The sequence below is a fragment of the Leptodactylus fuscus genome, chromosome 8 (assembly GCF_031893055.1).
Source record: "Leptodactylus fuscus isolate aLepFus1 chromosome 8, aLepFus1.hap2, whole genome shotgun sequence".
In the NCBI taxonomy this organism is placed as follows: domain Eukaryota; kingdom Metazoa; phylum Chordata; class Amphibia; order Anura; family Leptodactylidae; genus Leptodactylus; species Leptodactylus fuscus.
In genome coordinates, this window is record NC_134272.1 from 3,312,000 (window position 1) to 3,334,169 (window position 22,170).

General features: G+C 48.5%; 2 protein-coding genes across 3 annotated transcripts; one reads left to right on the forward strand and one right to left on the reverse strand.

Annotated features, from left to right (window-relative positions):
* Positions 1-16: 16 nt before the first annotated feature.
* On the reverse strand, positions 17-4,138 carry AIMP2 (aminoacyl tRNA synthetase complex interacting multifunctional protein 2). Its single transcript, XM_075283773.1, has 4 exons — positions 3,921-4,138; positions 3,072-3,278; positions 934-1,165; positions 17-539 (listed from the first exon to the last, which is right to left on the reverse strand). The coding sequence occupies exons 1-4, from the start codon at positions 4,032-4,034 to the stop codon at positions 154-156; spliced, it is 939 nt and encodes a 312-aa protein (XP_075139874.1). The 5' UTR covers positions 4,035-4,138; the 3' UTR covers positions 17-153.
* A 225-nt stretch (positions 4,139-4,363) lies between these two features.
* On the forward strand, positions 4,364-21,409 carry PMS2 (PMS1 homolog 2, mismatch repair system component). 2 transcript variants are annotated; one of them, XM_075285994.1, is made up of 15 exons: positions 4,364-4,472; positions 5,465-5,604; positions 6,111-6,197; positions 6,987-7,089; positions 7,534-7,717; positions 10,231-10,401; positions 11,677-11,774; positions 12,099-12,198; positions 12,433-12,517; positions 14,660-14,812; positions 16,132-16,906; positions 19,073-19,240; positions 19,807-19,907; positions 20,283-20,452; positions 21,101-21,409. In XM_075285994.1, exons 1-15 carry the CDS (start codon positions 4,435-4,437, stop codon positions 21,239-21,241), a joined length of 2,514 nt encoding a protein of 837 aa, XP_075142095.1. In that variant the 5' UTR covers positions 4,364-4,434; the 3' UTR covers positions 21,242-21,409. The 2 variants fall into 2 exon arrangements, with proteins under 2 accessions (XP_075142095.1, XP_075142096.1); XM_075285995.1 differs by lacking the exon at positions 14,660-14,812.
* The last annotated feature ends 761 nt before the right edge of the window (positions 21,410-22,170 follow it).

The window sequence follows — 22,170 nt, forward strand, 5'->3', positions numbered from 1 at the left end:
TGTCTGAACTACAAGACACAGCTGTAAAACATTTATTATAGCCTTGGCAATGCAAACAGACCAGTAAAATGGCAGCTTATAGTAAAGTGCCTGCACCCATTTCCCCAGTACACCTTCAGTAATTGCACCCCCCACAGACCGCTCCGGATTATTCTACTTCAGTAATTTCAGCACGGCATTAAAGGAGGGCAGATTTTCACACGATTTCATCCATTTGAGCACATTTGCAGGGACAGCGGTGGTATTTCCAGACTGCTGGATGGCGCACCAGCTCACAATATCTGCAATGGTCAGTTCATTTCCTACGAGCCAGGGAGTCTTGCCCAGCGCAGAGTTCATCGCCTTCAGAACGGCGGCTTTCTCCTTACTGCTCCCTTCTCTCATCTGAAAAATGGCGGTATCCACCCAGCTGTCAATGAGCGTCGCCGTCACTGCACCAAACGTGTCACCCAGCAATGAGAACAGAAAGCGGGCAATGTTGGCTTCTCCTTCAATAGGACACATGTTCTGAATGCTGAATTTCATCTGTGGTTTGGGCACTAAAATGAAAAATAGTAAAGATAAGTCACAGTTTCCATAGTCTAGGCTTGTCTATGCCACCAAGTAAAGGGGAAGTCAGATCCAAGGAGCCTGACAATGTAGCAGTGGTGCAGACCACCCCCTTTAGATCCCTCCTGACTCCCCAATATATCTGATCACTGTTCCGCTGAGCTTGCAGGTGTCAATAGGGAGTGGGGAAAAATCCACTGACAGTAATGGCTGTGACATCTCTACTGAGAACAAAAGGATTGAGCAGGTAACAATCAAAGGATGGATTAGGTTTAGATTTCTGCCAGTCTGAGAAATGGGGTAAAACCACAAATAATACGCATTTCCCTTGGATTGAATGTATTCTGAGTACAGGCTGACACAGGTGCCGCTCCTGATACCTACCGTCTTTCCAGATGAGAGTGAAGCCAAGCTGGTAATCCTGCCGGGACTTCTTCTTCGCCTGTTCTCCGAAGCACTTGAGCAGCGGCTCTGGGATGTTGGTGACGGAGGAGTGAGTGTGCACTGCGGACAGGACCTGGTATCGCTCACATAGCAGACTGTGCAGGATCAGCAAGGAGAGCGGAGGCACCGAGGGGTCTGCATTGATAACAATATCTCTCAGCGCACCGTAGTCCTGAAGGTGAGGAACAAACTGCTGTTACTATTACGTCTCTCTAGGCACACTGCATTATTTGCCTCCCAACTACACACATGCTGCTTGGGGTAAGAAAAAAAAAAGTATCTGGGAATTAAAGGGGTTGGCTATATCCTGCTGGAACTTCAGAAGAATCATAAACCCACCCACGTTTAATGGCACAGAAAACCACAATAAGCAGGGGCCCCTGTGTAATGTAAACACTGGATGCAGGGTCCATAGATCCCAAGATGGCTGCAGTTCTGTAATTTACCCAAACAGTCTTCTCGGCTGTGCTGGCGCTTAAAGAGGACCTTTCACCATATCTGGGCACATGCAGTGTTATATACTGCCAGAAAGCTGACAGTGCGCTGAATTCAGTAAAATGGCAGCTTATAGTAAAGTGCCTGCACCCATTTCCCCAGTACACCTTCAGTAATTGCACCCCCCACAGACCGCTCCGGATTATTCTACTTCAGTAATTTCAGCACGGCATTAAAGGAAGGCAGATTTTCACACGATTTCATCCATTTGAGCACATTTGCAGGGACAGCGGTGGTATTTCCAGACTGCTGGATGGCGCACCAGCTCACAATATCTGCAATGGTCAGTTCATTTCCTACGAGCCAGGGAGTCTTGCCCAGCGCAGAGTTCATCGCCTTCAGAACGGCGGCTTTCTCCTTACTGCTCCCTTCAGCGCACTGTCGGCTTTCCCGATCCGTGCCCGGTGTAAAGCGCTATCGGTCCCGGTACCGTAGCGCTTTACAGTCAGAAGGGCGTTTCTGACCATTAGCCAGAGACGTCCTTCTGCCTCGCGGCGCCAATCGCGCTGTGCTGTGGAGCCGGGAGGAACGCCCCCTCCCCTCCTGATAATGCTAGTCTACGGACAAGCTGTGTGAGCAGAGGGAGGGGGGCGTTCCTCCCCGCTCCACAGCACAGCGCGATTGGCGCCGCGAGGCAGAAGGACGTCTCTGGCTAATGGTCAGAAACGCCCTTCTGACCATAGAAGAGCTACGGTACCGGGACCGATAGCGCTTTACACCGGGCACGGATCGGGAAAGCCGACTGCGCTAAATTCAGCGCACTGTCAGCTTTCTGGCAGTATATAGAACTGCCTGTGCCCGGATATGGTGAAAGGTCCTCTTTAATGTGTTCAATGCAGAAGCAGGCAGCACATGCATATACTGTCAGCAGAGGCAGGCAGCACACGCCGCATACAGTCAGCAGAGGCAGGCAGCACATGCATATACTGTCAGCAGAGGCAGGCAGCACACACAGCATACAATCAGCACATGCACATACAGTCAGCAGAGGCAGGCAGCACACGCCGCGTACAGTCAGAGGCAGGCAGCACACGCCGCGTACAGTCAGCAGAGGCAGGCAGCACACGCCGCGTACAGTCAGCAGAGGCAGGCAGCACACACAGCATACAATCAGCACATGCACATACAGTCAGCAGAGGCAGGCAGCGCACGCCGCGTACAGTCAGCAGAGGCAGGCAGCACACGCCGCGTACAGTCAGCAGAGGCAGGCAGCACACACAGCATACAATCAGCACATGCACATACAGTCAGCAGAGGCAGGCAGCACACGCCGCATACAGTCAGCAGAGGCAGGCAGCGCACGCCGCGTACAGTCAGCAGAGGCAGGCAGCGCACGCCGCGTACAGTCAGCAGAGGCAGGCAGCGCACGCCGCGTACAGTCAGCAGAGGCAGGCAGCGCACGCCGCGTACAGTCAGCAGAGGCAGGCAGCGCACGCCGCGTACAGTCAGCAGAGGCAGGCAGCACACACACATACAGTCAGCACACGCCGCATACAGTCAGCAGAGGCAGGCAGCGCACGGGCAGCAGGAAGGAATGCCTGACCTGTGCTGACCAGTTCTCTATAAGTTACCAGCACTTATACCTTTCCAAGTATGGAGTCCAGGTCCGCTTTGTGGGGGGCTGAGGTCGCGCTCTTGTCTGCCTGAATGATATCGGTCACATCGAGATCGGCATCTGGAGTCTGGATCATTTTTGAGAGGCCGTCAACAGCAGCTTTCAGTTCATAGAGTCGCTTCAGGATGTCTTCTTGTCTGGACTCCAGGGCCTGAAGTGCGGGGTCCGCTCCATCCTGAGGAGTAGAAGGACAGTCAGTGCCGACATATGGGATGAAACGGCTGCAAACTACAGAATCAGTGCAGGGAATATAAAGGGGTCAGACCACCCAATGATTTATCCTCTCCCCACATCCCTAAGGTTGTGTTCACACCTGCATCAGATTACAGTTGAAATTGCAGATGAAAAAAATATTGCAAGTCCAAATTTTTCATCCGGCAAAACCAGAAAGAGAAAACTGGAGACCCAAGAGACCCTATTACAGTCTAGGGGGCCCTGGGATCTGTTACAGGACAATAGACGGATCTGTCGCTATTGTTTAATCCGCTCTTACAATGGATCACATGACACTGATGTGAACACGGCCCAAGACATCTGAGTGCTGGCGAGGACAGACCAAGCTCTGTATCCACAGCTGGAGCAGGCACCAGGACAATGATGGAGCTCCGGCTACCTCCAGAAAGGCGACCATTGGGAATCCATCATTTTACCAGAACAAGATCACTGCAGAGTCTCCTAAGGTGTGAACAAGACCCAAAGACTGCCTGACTGCGGTTCCTGCACTGGTGACTGTGATAGCCATGGCAGTGACTGCTCCTCTATGACAGGCCAGGCGGACGAGGCCTCAGCAGTGGGCGGCCTGTCGTGCTCTCCTTACCTGCTCAGGGTGTCCGCAGGGCGGCTGGTGCACGTTGGGCAGTCGGTACATACAGCCGGGCAGCTCCACCTTGATGTCCCCGCCGTTATAGGGCTGCACCTTATACATGGGCATGTCTGCGGCCACCTCACTGCACCAGCGGCAGCAACACGAGTCTGACTCCCGGCCTGGACCGCTGATGACGTCACCGCCTTCCCAGCAGGCCCGGCAGCAGCCGCTTACTCACCATGAAACTACACGCCGCCATCTTAACTGAGGGCAACACAGCGCATAGACAACGCTACTGCCCGCGCCGGTATTACCCTCATCAAACATGGCGGATTCAGTGCTACTCCTCATCCTGCTTTCTTTTTAGCAGCCAATAGGATGTGAGCGCAGGAGATCCTGGCGATGTGATTGGACGGAGCGGGGAGCAGTGGAGAGAGCGGGAGGTCGGAGCAGAACAAGCCCGCAAGATGGACTGACTGGTCAGAGCCTCAGAAGACGTCTCCCGTGGTCCTTCCTCCAGTCTTACATGACTGCCCGCCTGTACTGTGCTATGGAGCCCGCCTGGTAAGTCACCTCAGTGGGGCAGCTGTGGAGCCTTAAAGGGGGTCTCCTGCTCATGGCCACCTGCACAATAAAGTCTTCTGCAACTTGTTGATTTACTTTGTGCATCAGATCATCGCCATTTCTAAGACCTCTGTTTGCTGTCAGTAAAGGGAAGCGTTTGTATGCAGAGCCCAGACTTGTCACAGACCCCCCCCATAATTGTCACAGACCCCCCCCCCCCATACTTGTCACAGACCCCCCCATACCTGTCACAGACCCCCCCATAACTGTCACAGACCCCCCCATACCTGTCAGCCCCCCCCGTACCTGTCACAGACCCCCCCATACTTGTCACAGACCCCCCCCATACCTGTCACAGACCCCCTCCCATACCTGTCACAGACCCCCTCCCATACCTGTCACAGACCCCCCCCCATACCTGTCACAGACCCCCCCCATACTTGTCACTGACCCCCCAATAGTTGTCACAGACCCCCCCCCCAATACCTGTCACAGACCCCCCCCCCCCCCCTCATACCTGTCACAGACCCCCTATACTTATCAATTATTTCGTTTTTTTCCCATCATTGTCTCTCACTGTCATGGCCTAAAGAATATGTCAGTAACCGTCCAATATGCCGTCAGGATGATATGTCAGTAACCGAAGCCATGGCATATAAATAGTGGGCGTGGCATGTAAAAAGGGGAGTGTCCTAAACTAATCACTGAAGTCTAATAATTAATAGTGATTCTGATCCAGTGCTTGGCCCTTGTTTGGCTGATCTTCAGTCCGTCTGTGCAGACTCTTATCTGTCCCCTGATCGGGGGCGTTAGTGGTTAATATCATACGAGCCGCCCCATCATGGACACAACACGACTGTCTGCGCTCCGCTGTGTCCAGACCCCACCTCTACCGTCTGTCAGAGCAGATAGTGAATGTGCACGTAATACATGATATGTCATCTCTTCATCTTTGGAATATTGGAGTATTATTATTTTTTTCTAAATTTCAGCACTGACCCCGCGAAAGCAATCAAACCGATTGACCGCAAGTCTGTCCATCAGATCTGCTCCGGCCAAGTTGTCCTGAGTCTGGCAACGGCAGTGAAAGAGCTTCTGGAGAACAGCATAGATGCCGGCGCTACGAGCATTGGTAACAATATATCCCGGCTTTACAGGTTGGCGGGGATATAAGAAAATGACAGAATGGTAAAAATGAAACAAAGTAACCATTTCTGTCTTGTTAACTCCTCCACTATCTGATTGGTTCTGATGAGGCTGCAGCAATGACATCATGTACATCATTCATGTGACATCACACAGTAGCCGTGGTTGTGTGAATGATGAATGTGATGTCATCTCTCTGGGATTGGTGGGGATTCAGCCCTCTGGGTCACATGAGAACACATTCTACTTCGTGGCTCCATTTCAGGACTGATTTTTCGGATGCTGTGAGTTTGTGTAGTTTCCTGATAGAACAGATGGCGGCAGTGACTGATGTGGGGGATACAATGTACAATAATGGAGATGCCGGAATAGTTTGGCCTTTGTCTTCCTCAGTCTGTGTTCTGTCCTCCTCCCTGTGATGCAGGAGACGTCTTCCTTCTCAAATCTTTGTATAAATGATTCACATCTCTATTTTTTATTCTCCTCTCCTAGAGATAAAACTGAAGGAATACGGAGCCGAGCTGATAGAAGTCTCTGACAACGGCTGCGGAGTGGAAGAACACAACTTCCAGGGCTTAAGTAAGTAAACCAGTGTCACAAAATACATTTTATATCTTAAAGGGGACCCGGCGGATCTTCCATTGGTGACCTATCCAAACCCTCTAAGATGTTGTTTCTAACACGTAACAAAACACTCCCTAATTCTGTGGCCATCGTGTCGCTCAGTTGAGCAGATCCCCAGATCCCTGTGGTCAGGAAAACTCCTTTTTTGCTGCGCCCCACACGGTGTTTCACTGGAACAAAGCATTGTGGGAAAAACCGCGGCGTCAACGCATCATGGTTGCTCCTGTGGTGCTGCAGAGGTTTCCTCTGTGGTTCTTCTGCTTCTGTTATACCGATACAGAAACCTCCGGAATTTCCTTAGATACAATTGACATTCTGCGATCTCCAAAACCGCAACAGTTTTGCAAATTGCTGTGTGTTCGCAGCAAGTTTTTTACCGCAAAGTGGGGGTGGAGTCACTAGACCGCCATGCACTTTGCTTTGACGGTAAAACGGAATGTTTTTCCTCGCGGCATTTCCACCACACGGGGCCCCTGACTTTAGGCCTCTCATAGTCATATTTTAGTATTTTGCCTCAGTCTTTGTAAACCAAAGCCAGAAGTGGAGCCTACACCAAGAATACGTACAATAGAACGATTTGCACGTTTCTCAGTTTCGGTTCTTCCCTTGGTTTTGGCTTTGCTGATGTAAAACCCACCAGTGTGAACGTGGCCTTAAGTTACAACTTCTGATGATATTTGATATTCTGCAGCATTTGCCACCAAGTGCTTTGCTTTCTATTACTGACTGTGTTTCATCCTCCAGCCCTGAAGCATCACACCTCCAAACTGCAGGATTTCTCTGACCTGGTCAGCGTGGAGACCTTCGGTTTTCGGGGAGAAGCTTTAAGTTCATTGTGTGCATTGAGGTAAAGCAAAACAGGATAAATAACTACACAGTAAAATTTCTGTAAACGGGTTCTGTAGGGAATGTCTCAATACTCCCACCATTGCCCTATTTGTCATGACCTGCAGGGTTCTGAGCTGGTTCCGATCATGGGTCATGTGATTGGCATCACACCAGGCCCTTCGTCGCTCCGTTTCCAGGAACCAGTTTGGAAATCCATGGTCCGTGACAAATAGCAGCATAGAGGAAGTAAGTCCTGAGCCAGTCCCTGGAGAATCCCTCTAAACCGAGGGCAGGGTGAATATGGTGACTGCTGTAGTGAACACGGTGGACGGGTAGGTCATGTAGACTGTGACTAGAGCAGCGGTGCACGTGCTTACTCTAATAAGTCATGAGACCCCTTCTCTGGTGACCCTCAGTCCATTATAACATCTTATACTTACATTATTATGTTTTATCCTTACAGTGACTTGTCAATCTTCACCTGCCATAAGTCGGCTAATGTGGGCACTCGCTTAGTTTTTGATCAAAATGGAAAAATCGTTCAAAAATCTCCACTCCCCCGACAACAAGGAACGACAGTCAGTGTACAACAGCTTTTCTATACGCTGCCGGTGCGGCACAAGGAGTTCCTGAGGAACACTAAGAAGGTATATGGCTGCTTGGGGGTGACCGGAACAGGACTGACATAATGACGCTGGCCTGACTCTCACTATAGTGCACTACAGTAGTCTGTAAGTGATATACGGATTCTAGAGATCTGGCTGTGCGGTATTTGGATCCAACACCAGACACCGCCACCATTCAGCTGCTCTCCACAGCCTTTAGTCACTGCGGTGCTATGGCACAGCCAATACACAGTGTACAGAGCCTTCTGCTTCCATATGTGCTATAGTTTTATAAGTACAGCGGGTCAGTGGAGGTTTTAGGTGTGAGACCTCCACCAAACTATCCTAAGGGGAAAAACAACCCAGAAAACACCTTAAGGCTGAGGCCCCACATTGCAGGAATGCAGCTTGTTGCATTGATATTTGGAATGAGTAGAAAGGAGAAGTAGAAGAACTTCTGAGATATTTCCCCATTGGCTTTGCCTAAAAAAAAAAATGCAGCAAAATCTGCAACAAAAAAAGCTGCATTTTTGCAACATGGGGCCTCGGTCTTAAATGATATATATACATGCTCAGTACATATATACCAACTCAGTATATACATATATACATGCCCAGTACATACATACATATACTAACTCACTATATACATATATACATGCTCAGTACATACATACATATATACCAACTCACTATATACATATATACATGCTCAGTACATACATACATATATACCAACTCACTATATACTTATATACGTGCTCAGTACATACATACATATAAGATGAGATAAGATAAGATAATCCTTTAATAGTCCCACAGTGGGGAAATTTCAGTATGTTTCAGCTGCATAGTAATACAGATACATGATAATACACAGTAAATATTACAGAAGTAGTAGACACACATATGCTGAGAAAGATATACTAGGAGTCCTAAGGAACAGAACAGCTAAGGAACAGAGAAGAAAGAAGGAGGACATTCATAATCATTAGTTCTCTGTGCGGAGTGTCTGCGCTCGGTCTGATGTAGATTATACAGCCTGGTCGCGGTTGGAAGGAAGGACCTGCGATAGCTCCTTCTCACACTTGGGGTGAAGCAGACGGTCACTTACACTGCTGCCAAGTCCCATCAAGGTCTCATACATGGGGTGGGATTTGTTCTCCCGCATGGAGGTCACCACGGACAGTATCCTTCTGTCACCCACCACCTGTACTGGGCCCAGGGGGCTCCCCAGGACAGAGCTGGCCCTCCTGATCAGCCTGTCAAGTCTATTCCTGTCCCTGGTTGATATACTGCTCCCCCAGCAGGCCACACCGAAAAAGATGGCTGAAGCAACCACAGAGTTGAAGAAGGCCCTAAGAAGTGTCCCCTGGAAGGCCCTCAGCCTCCTGAGCAGGTAGAGTCTGCTGTGGCCCTTTCTGTGCAGCGCCTCCAGGTGATCAGCCCAGTCTAGTTTATTATTGAGGAGCACACCCAGATACTTATAGGTCCTGACTATCTCAATGCATGTTCCTTGGATCTCCACCGGGGTCGGAGCACTCCTCCGTTTCCCAAAGTCCACCACCATCTCCTTGGTCTTCCCAGCATTAATCCTGAGCTGGTTCCGCAGACACCAGTCCACACAGTCCCGGTATAAGTCTCTGTATTCCCTATCGTCGCCATCAGTGATAAGGCCGTCTATAGCAGAGACATCGGAGGACTTCTGTAAGGAACAGCTGGAGGAGTTGTGCCTGAAGTCAGCAGTGTACAGTGTGAAGAGAAATGGGGCAAGAACTGGACCTTGTGGTGCCCCCGTACTACAGATCACAGTGTCAGACACACAGTCCCGGGCTCTCACATACTGAGGGCGGTTTGTCAGGTAGTCTAGGATCCAGTAGGACAGGTGATGGTCCCTCCACCAAGGTCCAGCTTCTCCCTCAGTAGTCCTGGCTGATGGTGTTGAACGCACTGGAGAAATCAAAGAACATTATTCTCACAGTGTTCCCGGGTTTCTCCAGGTGAGAGAGAGCTCTATGAAGAAGGTGGATGATGGCGTCATCTACCCCAATGCCCAGGCAATAGGTAAACTGGAGGGGGTGCAGAGCGGAGCTTACTAGGGGGCGTAGGTGTGTCAGGACCAGTCTCTCTAGGATGGTGGGATGTCAGTGCTACAGGTCGGTAGTCATTGTAGCCCATCGGGTTGGGTTTCTTTGGGACTGGTACCACACAAGATGTTTTCCACAGTTGAGGTACCACTCCCAGCTTCAGACTCATATTGTACATGTGCGTAATAATACCACACAGCTGGTCACTGCACATTTTAAGAACTCTTGCGCTTATCCCATCGGGTCCGCCGGCCTTGTCTGCCTTAATCCTCTTGATTTGCCGACACACCAGAGACTCCTTGAGGATCAGACATTCGGATTGCAATTTACTGCCAATTCAGTATATACATACATACATGCTCAGTACATACATATACCAACTCACTATATACATATATACCTGTACATACTCAGTACAATGAGCCCTGCTAAAAGTTTGTTCATTATTTATTTTTATTTTTTTTTAAGGAGTTTGCAAAAATGGTTCAGGTCTTACAAGCTTATTGTATCATTTCAACGGGTGTGCGTATAAATTGTACCAATCAAGTTGGCCAAGGGAAGAGGACCCCTGTCGTCTGCTCAAGTGGTACCTCGAGTAATGTGAAGGAAAATATTGGAGCAGTGTTTGGGCAGAAACAGGTAAGAAGCAGCACAAGACAAGTAGGATGTTCTGGCAGCCTCAAGGCATTGGTAGCTATTGCAGAGGACAGGGAGCGGAGTCTGATCCTATGCAAATAACAGAAGCTGCAGCCCCGTCCACTGTATAGCGATGTCACCAGGTACCTGCAGCCCCGTCCACTGTATAGCGATGTCACCGGGTACCTGCAGCCCCGTCCACTGTATAGCGATGTCACCAGGTACCTGCAGCCCCGTCCACTGTATAGTGATGTCACCGGGTACCTGTAGCCCCGTCCACTGTATAGCGATGTCACCGGGTACCTGCAGCCCCGTCCACTGTATAGCGATGTCACCGGGTACCTGCAGCCCCGTTCACTGTATAGCGATGTCACCAGGTACCTGCAGCCCCGTCCACTGTATAGTGATGTCACCAGGTACCTGCAGCCCCGTCCACTGTATAGTGATGTCACCGGGTACCTGTAGCCCCGTCCACTGTATTGTGATGTCACCGGGTACCTGCAGCCCCGTCCACTGTATAGCGATGTCACCAGGTACCTGCAGCCCCGTCCACTGTATAGCGATGTCACCAGGTACCTGCAGCCCCGTCCACTGTATAGTGATGTCACCAGGTACCTGCAGCCCCGTCCACTGTATAGTGATGTCACCGGGTACCTGTAGCCCCGTCCACTGTATTGTGATGTCACCGGGTACCTGCAGCCCCGTCCACTGTATAGCGATGTCACCAGGTACCTGCAGCCCCGTCCACTGTATAGCGATGTCACCAGGTACCTGCAGCCCCGTCCACTGTATAGCGATGTCACCAGGTACCTGCAGCCCCGTCCACTGTATAGTGATGTCACCAGGTACCTGCAGCCCCGTCCACTGTATAGTGATGTCACCGGGTACCTGCAGCCCCGTCCACTGTATAGCGATGTCACCAGGTACCTGCAGCCCCGTCCACTGTATAGCGATGTCACCAGGTACCTGCAGCCCCGTCCACTGTATAGTGATGTCACCAGGTACCTGCAGCCCCGTCCACTGTATAGTGATGTCACCGGGTACCTGCAGCCCCACTCCTATTACCTGAGCAGTCTGCTTCCACTAGTGTAGCTGTCAGCGCCCAGAGGCTGCGGGAGCAGCTGATCTGCATGGGCTCTGGCTGTCGGACAGATCTGATACTGTGGATAAGTCATCAATATAAAAAATGCATTTGGGGACCAAAAACTCCTTTAATACTTGTAGTAATGGAAATGATCTTGAAGGTGACATCTGCACTGTCTCTTCTCTCCTTGCTAGTTGCAGACCTTGATTCCTTTTGTTCAGCTGCCTCCAAGTGAAAGTGTGTGTGAGGAATACGGACTGACCCCTGCAGATGTAGTAGACGGCTTCTATAAGTAAGTCACAATATACCCAGGACATTTCTATGTATTACATACAATATCACCCCTCTGTGTGCAGTATACTGTAAGTTATATGGGTTGTCCCGGTATGGACGCTGATCCCATAGGACAGGGAACAAGTCTTCCTCTCTTCTGTTTTTTGATAGCTTGCAGACTGAATGAAGAACAGACACGTTTTCCGATATTTTCCATGCCAATGGCAGATTTGCACCTCTCGGCTTTCCTCTTTTAGCACTTTTATCGCCATTATTATGTTTGTTTATTAGGAATGAGAAAACTTCAAAGCAAAAATCTTACTAAGAATAATCCTACATTCAGTATTACAGGGTATATATCGCGATGTGACCATGGTGCAGGACGAAGTACCACAGACAGACAATTTTATTTCATCAACCAGCGGCCCTGTGACCCTGCCAAGGTAACGTTTCGTTGCATTAAAGGGTTCTCTAGGATTAGAGAAGCGGCTGGTCTTCTGAATCCCACAGTAGAGATCCACTGGTGTTATTACTGGTCACTCTAATGAAACTGCAACCTGTGGAGTGCGCCTGGAGCCGACCCCGACACCTTTACATGACATCACAATCTATAGGTACTGTCAGGAAATCGACTGTGTAGTAAATAATTAACCCTGCGTGTGCTGTCTGGTCCTCAGGTTATAAAGATTGTGAATGAAGTCTATCACTCGTACAACAGACATCAGTATCCGCTCGTCGTCCTGAATATTTGTGTCAATTCAGGTGAGTTTTATTACATCATCTGCAGTTAAAGGGATTTTCCTGACTTCTGATATTGATGACCTTGCCATAGAAAACCCCTCTAAAGTGAGTCTGACCAGAATCCAAATATCACCCCAGCCCTGCAGATAGATAGGTTACTGTCACCAGAACCAGCATATCACCCCAACCCTGCAGATAGATAGGTTACTGTCACCAGAACCAGCATATCACCCCAGCCCTGCAGATAGATAGGTTACTGTCACCAGAACCAGCATATCACCCCAGTCCTGCAGATAGATAGGTTACTGTCACCAGAACCAGCATATCACCCCAGCCCTGCAGATAGATAGGTTACTGTCACCAGACCCCAGCATATCACCCCAGCCCTGCAGATAGATAGGTTACTGTCACCAGACCCAGCATATCACCTCAGCCCTGCAGATAGATAGGTTACTGTCACCAGACCCAGCATATCACCCCAGCCCTGCAGATAGATAGGTTACTGTCACCAGACCCAGCATATCACCTCAGCCCTGCAGATAGATAGGTTACTGTCACCAGAACCAGCATATCACCCCAGCCCTGCAGATAGATAGGTTACTGTCACCAGAACCAGCATATCACCCCAACCCTGCAGATAGATAGGTTACTGTCACCAGAACCAGTATATCACCCCAGCCCTGCAGATAGATAGGTTACTGTCACCAGAACCAGCATATCACCCCAGCCCTGCAGATAGATAGATTACTGTCACCAGAACCAGCATATCACCCCAGCCCTGCAGATAGATAGGTTACTGTCACCAGAGCTAGTATATCACCCCAGCCCTGCAGATAGATAGGTTACTGTCACCAGAACCAGCATATCACCCCAGCCCTGCAGATAGATAGGTTACTGTCACCAGAACCAGCATATCACCCCAGCCCTGCAGATAGATAGGTTACTGTCACCAGAATCCAAATATCACCCCAGCCCTGCAGATAGATAGGTTACTGTCACCAGAACCAGCATATCACCCCAGCCCTGCAGATAGATAGGTTACTGTCACCAGAACCAGCATATCACCCCAGCCCTGCAGATAGATAGGTTACTGTCACCAGAACCAGCATATCACCCCAGTCCTGCAGATAGATAGGTTACTGTCACCAGCATATCACCCCAGCCCTGCAGATAGATAGGTTACTGTCACCAGAACCAGCATATCACCCCAGTCCTGCAGATAGATAGGTTACTGTCACCAGCATATCACCCCAGTCCTACAGATAGATAGGTTACTGTCACCAGACCCAGCATATCACCTCAGCCCTGCAGATAGATAGGTTACTGTCACCAGAACCAGCATATCACCCCAGCCCTGCAGATAGATAGGTTACTGTCACCAGACCCAGCATATCACCCCAGCCCTGCAGATAGATAGGTTACTGTCACCAGACTCCAGCATATCATCCCAGACCTGCAGATAGATAGGTTACTGTAACCAGAACCAGCCTATCACCCCAGCCCTGCAGATAGATAGGTTACTGTCACCAGACCCAGCATATCACCCCAGTCCTGCAGATAGATAGGTTACTGTCACCAGAACCAGCATATCACCCCAGCCCTGCAGATAGATAGGTTACTGTCACCAGTACCAGCATATAACCCCAGCCCTGCAGATAGATAGGTTACTGTCAGCAGAACCAGCATATCACCCCAGCCCTGCAGATAGATAGGTTACTGTCACCAGAACCAGCATATCACCCCAGCCCTGCAGATAGATAGGTTACTGACACCAGACCCAGCATATTACCCCAGCCCTGCAGATAGATAGGTTACTGTCACCTGAACCAGCATATCACCCCAGCCCTGCAGATAGATAGGTTACTGTCACCAGTACCAGCATATCACCCCAGCCCTGCAGATAGATAGGTTACTGACACCAGACCCAGCATATTACCCCAGCCCTGCAGATAGATAGGTTACTGTCACCTGAACCAGCATATCACCCCAGCCCTGCAGATAGATAGGTTACTGTCACCTGAACCAGCATATCACCCCAGCCCTGCAGATAGGTTACTGTCACCAGAACCAGCATATCACCCTAGATATGCTGGAACATCCCCTTTAATTATATGCAGAGACTTCACAATGGGGATATTTGGAAACCTTTGCCTTTTCTTGCAGAATGTGTTGATATTAACGTCACGCCAGACAAGAGACAGATTTTACTCCAGGAAGAGAAACTTTTATTGGCCATATTAAAGACGTCACTCACTTCAATGTTCAGCAGCGGAGTAAATAAATTGCATGTGAATCAGCAGCTGACAGATGTCACAGGTATGTAATGACGGCCTGACATATAACATTCATATCGGACAAGGACAACCAGTGGATTTGAGAACTGTAATCCCGCTTTTCTCCTGTGGGGGCACTGTAAGAATATTGTAGGTGCCCGGTTTTCCCATAGACTTGCTGTTGATCCCCTGTGGTGAGCTGCTTGTTGTGGAGTCGGGAGCCATTCTTATTACAGAGGGGATGAGGCGGAGTACCCCTTTACCATACGTAGCAGTTATAAAAGCCAATAATATAAGTGTCATTGTCCTGCATTGTTGTATCTTTGGATGGAAATCCTTCCATAGAATAATTTCCCTCTAAGCATCTGACACCTTATTGCGCTTCCTTCTTCGATCTGTTTGCTGAGCTCAGGTTATTTATTGGGCTGAGTCTCGGCAAACACTTAAGTACAGAAATAGTCAATGTAAATCGCAGCATGTGGTGCCCAGAAAATAATGAATATTTATCATCTCCCGGTCTGGTATCTACAGAGCTGGCGCCGAATCTCAGGAGGGGATGAATGTATAAAACCAGTAAATGTCGCCTCCCTTATCAATGCCTGATGTGTGGGTGTCCTTATAGTCCGCAGATGGCGAACGCTGTGCGGGGGATGGGGGAGAGTAAAACATGTCCGATGCTTTGTTCTCTTGGAAGATAAGCCATCACCAGATTTGTGTGGCGGCGGCGGCTTATTCCCCGCTCCAATTAAGTACATATCATCAGTCAAGCCAAGTATGCAAGTGTACGGGAGATCAGGGAGGAATAGCTACTGGCTTAACAAATGTTTTTCGCGGCTTAAGTCTTACAGGTCATCCCCGTGCAGCGGTTGCCGACATTTTTATTACAGCACTGACATCCATTTTTTATGATACTGCTGAGTAATTTGGCAATCCTCCCCTCCCCCGTCATCTACAGACCAAATGGTTGATTGTGAGCAGTTCAATTCAGTTGTCAGTCTGTAGTCGGTATAGGAATTGTAATATCCTTAAAGGGGATGGAATTGGTGGGGGTCCAGCACCTGGCACCCCCACTGAACAGCTGATACACAGACAGCGCCATTCTCTGTATAGTGGCCAGACCAGGTACTGCAGATTAGCTCTCAGTCACTTGCATAGGAGTCACACTACACAGAACAGCGCTGCTCCATTCTCTGTGTATCAGCTGCTGATCGGTGCGGGTGTCAGGCATCCATAGCCCCGAAACCTCCTTAAATCAGAGACATCAGATGACTGTTGGGTAAGGGGCACACTTACTGTAGTAAGAGAATTTCTGAATGCAGTGCTGGAGAAATTTTGGTCACAATGTGAACTATGTATTTGCAGGTAACATTAGAAAAGTAAGCGCAGAAGACTTCGAGAGTCCCAAGACACAACAGTTTAACTTATCAGAGAGGGGCGCACTTGCTGTCTCTAAACTCAGGGAGGCGTTCTCCAGTAGTCAGAGGTCTATGGGCAGTCCAGTAACCGCAAAGACTGAGAGGATTCAGGCGCCGGCTCAGAGGAAGCTGCAGGCATTTTTTAGCGCTTCACCAAAACTTCAGACCGGTATGTCTAGAACTGCAGCAGATCTGAGTGATGTCAAGGAGCCTGTAAAACCCCCGCAGTCATCCGAGGACGTTCCTGAAAGTGACTCGGGTAAGGGGGCCATCAGCACGTCTGTCAGTGACTTGGGGTTCAGCACCCCTGAGTTGTCCTGCTGCATTAGCAGTGACTGCATGACACGCTCACCAGAGACCCCTATAAACACTGAAGAGGCCGAATCTCCAGCAGCTTCTGATCCTCCTTATGTGGAAGCGGAGACCCCATCCCGGCCCCCCGAGACAGACGCAGCCGACGATAATCCTGCTCCAAATCCTAAACGTCTAAAAATGGAGAGGTTGGTGAAAAATGTAGAAGCGGATTCTGTGGACGAGCCAGTGAACGTGAGGAAGAAGACCGTGCCTTTAAATTTCTCAATGTGCCGACTGATCAAGCAAATGGAAAAACTGAAAAGGCAAAGGCAGCAAAAGGAGGAATCGGAAATGTTCCGGAGATTCAGAGCAAAGATCAGTCCTGGGGAAAACCAAGCGGCAGAAGCCGAGCTCAGGAAAGAGATCAGGTAGATGAAGCGTCTCTGTCATGTGTTAGGAACAAATAGACTGCAAAGCCTTTTCTGTTTCCCTTGTGCATCAATATCTGGGGCCTCCAGCTGTGCAGGGAACTACAAAACAACTTCATTAACGTCAATGGGGCCGTGGGTGGCCGGGAGCGATGCTCTGCAGGGGAAATGTGCAAATCAGCCTCTCACATTCTGATAATTCTCAGGTATCCTAACCATGTGCCATCACGTTCCAGCCTCCATCAGTGGTTCAACAATATAGTCCAGGACCAGAAAAGTTAGTGCCCCCTACATTTAGATCTTGCATCTGTATTCATCCATATGTTGTATCTTCCCTCCCATTGGCCACTTTTCTGACTTATTATTATTGCACGGATTGTACATTTCCTGATGATTGTGAAATAGTCTCTCGCTTGTGTTTGTGTGTCAGGCTCACGTGCCGACAACCAGTAGCAACGCAGGCAGTGACTAAAGCTTAAGATCTTTCTATGGGATTGAATCATTGGCTCAGTTTGGCCACACCGGGTTAGTCACCAGACAACACTGCAGTGCTATGTATTGTACAACACCGTACTTTCCATAGTACTTAGGTTTATGGAGTCTTATAGACCTGTGCGTCTATAGATAAACTACAACTCCCAGCATGCAACGATCTGCAACACTCGGGGAGCCACAGGTTATAGATCACTGACCTGGAGGAAGAGGAGTTATTTCTACTGACATAGCACATTGGGTCTGATGTGTAAGAGATCAAGGGGGCAAACATGTCGCCTCTCTTTAGTCCCTGTGCATAGTAACATCATGAGATTTCTGAAAATATTTGATAAACAAAAATAATTCGAGTCTTGTAAAGTGTTAATATACTGTAAACCTGTGCTATATATCTATACTGCTAATCCCTAAATGATGACATTTTCACGTGTGGCCTTGTTATTCACCTCTGATCTAGTTGCTTGGAACCTACAAAGTCCACAAACCTTGTTTTAGATAGAAGAGTCAAAATAGTTGGATAAGGGCTGAAGCGAGACGGAGCCGATGTACACACAGAACCTTTCACGTCCTGACACCGGCGGTATTAGAACTGTGCGGACCAGAAGATGAAGGACTGTGCCAATCCTTTTTGAGCCCCCTCTCCCCCCCAGGTTTAACTTTACAAAAAAAGTTCGTTGCACACTTGATAAAGGAACACGAAAATACAAAATAAAAACCCGGGATATCTATAGAGCGCTACTGTGTGATAGTAAAACAGAAGCCAATTGCATGCAAAAGTAAAACCAAATAATTGAGTCTTTATTGATTCCAATTGACAGTATTTGGTTTTACTTTTGCATGCAATTGGCTTCTGTTTTACTATCACACAGTAGCGCTCTATAGATATCCCGGGTTTTTATTTTGTATTTTCGTGTTCATTAACCTCCACGACCTCACTGGTTGGTGTCCGGGTAAGAGCTGCAACTGTTTATCTTCAGCCCCCCTCTGGGGTATTTTATATACGGGCGCCAGGTAACTTTTTTTTCTTCTTGTGCACTTGATAAAGGGATAGATAAAATCCTTAAAACGCGTTGTCTGTTAGATTGATGTTTGTCTGGAATAGAGTTCTGCTACTCCTTTCCTTTGGATTCGTGCAATCCTTCGTCTTCTGGTCCAAACAGTTGTATTCACCACACACCGGTGTTTCGGTAACAGCGGTAATCCATTTTTCTTGTTTTGCCTTAAGTGGTTGGTTGCGGCCATCTTGTCTGACTGCTTTACATTGTCATTGATATATGATATTGCACTGTGCCCTGCTCCATGCTTTTGTTTTGTACTGGCGGTATTATATACTGCTAGAAATCTGCATGTGTCAGGTTGCCGGAGGTGTCTGTGCTTCTGGCAGTGAAGGGATATCAGTTCTGAAATGAATCCAAATTACGAACTATGGGGGTCCAGGACTCCCAGGTCAGGTCACCTCACTTGGCTCCCCTGGGTGCACTGAAGCATGGTGTGCTTACCTCTGCGTCAGTGTGGTCAGTGCACATGTGCCGGACACTCTGCATCTTTGTTCTCCTATTTTGGACAGTTGTACCCTAAACCCCAGCTGCATAACAGTGGTCCCAAACCAAGTGATGGCGCCCCTTTAATACATCATTGCCATGTGACTGTTTCCTTTTTGTTCTTGGTTTACAGCAAAGACATGTTTTCATCGATGGACGTTATTGGGCAGTTTAATCTGGGATTCATCATCACTAAACTAGAGTCTGACCTCTTCATCATTGACCAGCATGCCACCGATGAGAAGTATAACTTTGAGATGTTACAGCAGAACACCGTCCTGCAAGGCCAGAGACTTATCATGTACGTACACGACTCCCTTAGTGCCATAGGATCTCAGACAATCTGAAGGGCTTGTGTCAGTGTGTGTAGTAGGGCTTAGACAATGTGTTACCCCTGTGGGTCCAGCACGGCCGCCATTGGAAGGGGAAGCTGCTGCCAGTCATTCATTACTTGCTGACCAGACAGGCTGATGTGCGAGCGGCTGCTGCAGTGACCTCTCAGTTGGGCTCACAGAAGCTTTTGGAAATAAGTTCCTACCGAGGAATTAGCTGCGGATTGGGAGGAGAATTCCAGCTACAAACCGGGAGCAGATGCCATTCAGATGTCCGTTGCTCTCATCCATCTTAGAACAAGAGCAATGGACATTAACTGTAAACTGCAGATGGAGCCCCCTCCTTCTGGTGCTCTTTTTGCCCAGAGAACCAGTCTGTTGTTCTTATCTTGTGATGGATGAGAACAACGGCCATCCACAGCGGTAGTGTGAACATACGGATAAGTGATGTCTATGAATCCCGTTTTATTTTAACCAAACCGAAATAAGGGCCGTGCACTTTTCTTGTATCTTATTTCTGAATTTGTAATTTCAGGCCACAGAAACTAAATTTAACTGCAGTGAATGAGACGGTGCTGATGGACAATATAGAAATATTCAAGAAAAACGGCTTTGATTTCATCTTTGATGAGGATGGTAGGTGTGATAAACCGCTCTTCTGTATGCCTCCCTGTCGATGTAGACCTATAGCTACGTATATATAGTATATAGGCCCTTGCAGGGGCTTGGCCAAGGTACCTTTCAGTCTATGGTTAAAGTAGCACTCCAACTTTGTTATTATTTTCTTACCAGTGGCTGTTTCTGTGAGTTATCGGCTCCTTCTGGTCCTGAGCCGCCGTGTCATGTGACCAGCATTAACACTTCATATCCCATTAGGTTATGTCCCATTATAATGACCTTTTTGTGAGTCCTGGCCCCACAGGATAAAGGAATTTTCATTATTTTTGGCTTTATATTTAGCGGATCTGTTGCATTAATCTCATGACTATTGACTGTTTTATGTTCTTTCAGCTCCTGTCATGGAAAGAGTGAAGTTAGTTTCTTTACCAACAAGCAAAAACTGGACCTTTGGCCAACAGGACATCGAGGAATTAATCTTCATGCTGAGCGACTCTCCAGGCGTGATGTGCCGACCGTCTCGAGTAAGGCAGATGTTTGCCTCAAGAGCCTGCAGGAAATCTGTAAGTGAATCAAGATGGGTCTGCAGTTACTGCGGAGTATACGGCAAGTGTTTCTATATACATTTAACATGGAGATAACTAATGAACAAGGGCAGAGGAGGAAATGATTCTTCCTATAGGTTGCCTAACCTTGTTCTCCATGGGTTTGAGGCCTAGCAGACATGTCTGACCAGTGTCCCTATAAACATGCATGCTCACCTAGCCCGGGGGTGCATGTTTACGTATGTCCAGAGATGAATGACTGTTCTATAATATGCTGTACCTTTATGGTAGGAGTACTACACTCTGCTGGTGCTTTACAGCTGACTAGTCGTGCCATTTTTGCTGGGTAAGGCTTTAGGGTGCCTGACCACTTTAGCTTACACACAAAGATTGCCATGTAGTCTGCGGCTTCTTCACCATTGTATGTTAATGGAGTTGCATTGTGACCCCAAGGGGGCTTTGACTTGTAGACACAATAAAATCCAGCGGTGCTAAATCTTTTTGCAAATAGAAGCCGCGGCCTCAGCACCCTCCGGGCCATAATGTGACGGTCAATCACACTGGTGAAGGCATTGCAGGGCGACGCTCTGATTTTTGGCCATGTGATAGGAGTTGCAGCTGAAGTCGCCGTGTAGCTTTCACCTTCTAATCTCCTTCTGCTGACAGGTAATGATTGGCACAGCCTTAAAGACTCATGAAATGAAGAAACTGGTGACACACATGGGAGAAATCGAGCAGCCCTGGAACTGTCCCCATGGGAGGCCAACAATGAGGCACCTCGCCAGCCTGGATATGATCGACTTCTGAGTCACAGGGGGTAAGCGACCAACTAAGAAGATAAACGAGGGACTTATATGATTCTACATCACAGCAAAGGCCAATCCCATTTGTTTTATCTCCAGACACTGGATTTTAGGTTTTACTATCTACAATAGCGTTTTAGGCAGCCCGAGGCTCGTGTTTTATTTTGTATTAGTTGATATCTTGAAATAAATATTTTTTATAATCTCGTGTGCACGTTCTCGCTGGTTTGGTATCTTGCTTTTATTTTGTGTACATGGGGGGGGGGCTGTGACTGTCTGGTATTAGGGGATTGTCACAGTGACGTCAGAGGATTCCTTGTGTCAGTGATTTAGTCTGAGCCCTCCCTGTGTTACCCATTCACATGCAGATTTCTTTTACCCGGCTGCCATTACATCACTATCACATGCAGTGTTCACACACAGAAGGCAGAAAAGACGCAGATCATCCTCCCTGCTACCCCGAGCACCGGCCATGACCTCCCAAAAGTGACTGGTGTGAGCCCCAGCTGGCAGACCGCATCGGACATAATACACGCGCCAACTGCAGCCCTTATCTCTGCCACTTCTGGATGTGTTAGCTTCCCATGTAGCTGCTACACTAGTTCTCTCTCTCAGCTGTAGTTGTAGTTTGTACTGTATGAATGAGCTTGACCTGTGTCCTCCATCTTGATCACTACTTCTATTCCTACAGAAGGGGTGCATTCTCCTGTCTATAAATCCTCCTGTATGGAATAATATTCTATAACACAAGATCTGACACTACACCCTGCCTGCACAGACTGTCAGCTCTGCTACATTCTCCCGCCTATTCCCTGACACTACACCCTGCATTGCACACAGTCAGCTCTGCTACATTCTCCCGCCTATTCCCTGACACTACACCCTGCATTGCACACAGTCAGCTCTGCTACATTCTCCCGCCTATTCCCTGAC

Bases quoted from the DNA above. Each gene is read 5' to 3' on its own strand.
- AIMP2 (XM_075283773.1), bottom strand. From the start codon at position 4,034: ATGCCCATGTATAAGGTGCAGCCCTATAACGGCGGGGACATCAAGGTG. The intron at 3,279-3,920 runs GTAAGGAGAGCA...TCTACTCCTCAG, and splicing joins CCTGCGGACACCCTGAGCAG to GATGGAGCGGACCCCGCACT. The intron at 1,166-3,071 runs GTATAAGTGCTG...CCTCACCTTCAG, and splicing joins TGGACTCCATACTTGGAAAG to GACTACGGTGCGCTGAGAGA.
- PMS2 (XM_075285994.1), top strand. From the start codon at position 4,435: ATGACTGCCCGCCTGTACTGTGCTATGGAGCCCGCCTG. The intron at 7,718-10,230 runs GTATATGGCTGC...TTTTTTTTTAAG, and splicing joins TCCTGAGGAACACTAAGAAG to GAGTTTGCAAAAATGGTTCA. The intron at 12,199-12,432 runs GTAACGTTTCGT...TCTGGTCCTCAG, and splicing joins GGCCCTGTGACCCTGCCAAG to GTTATAAAGATTGTGAATGA.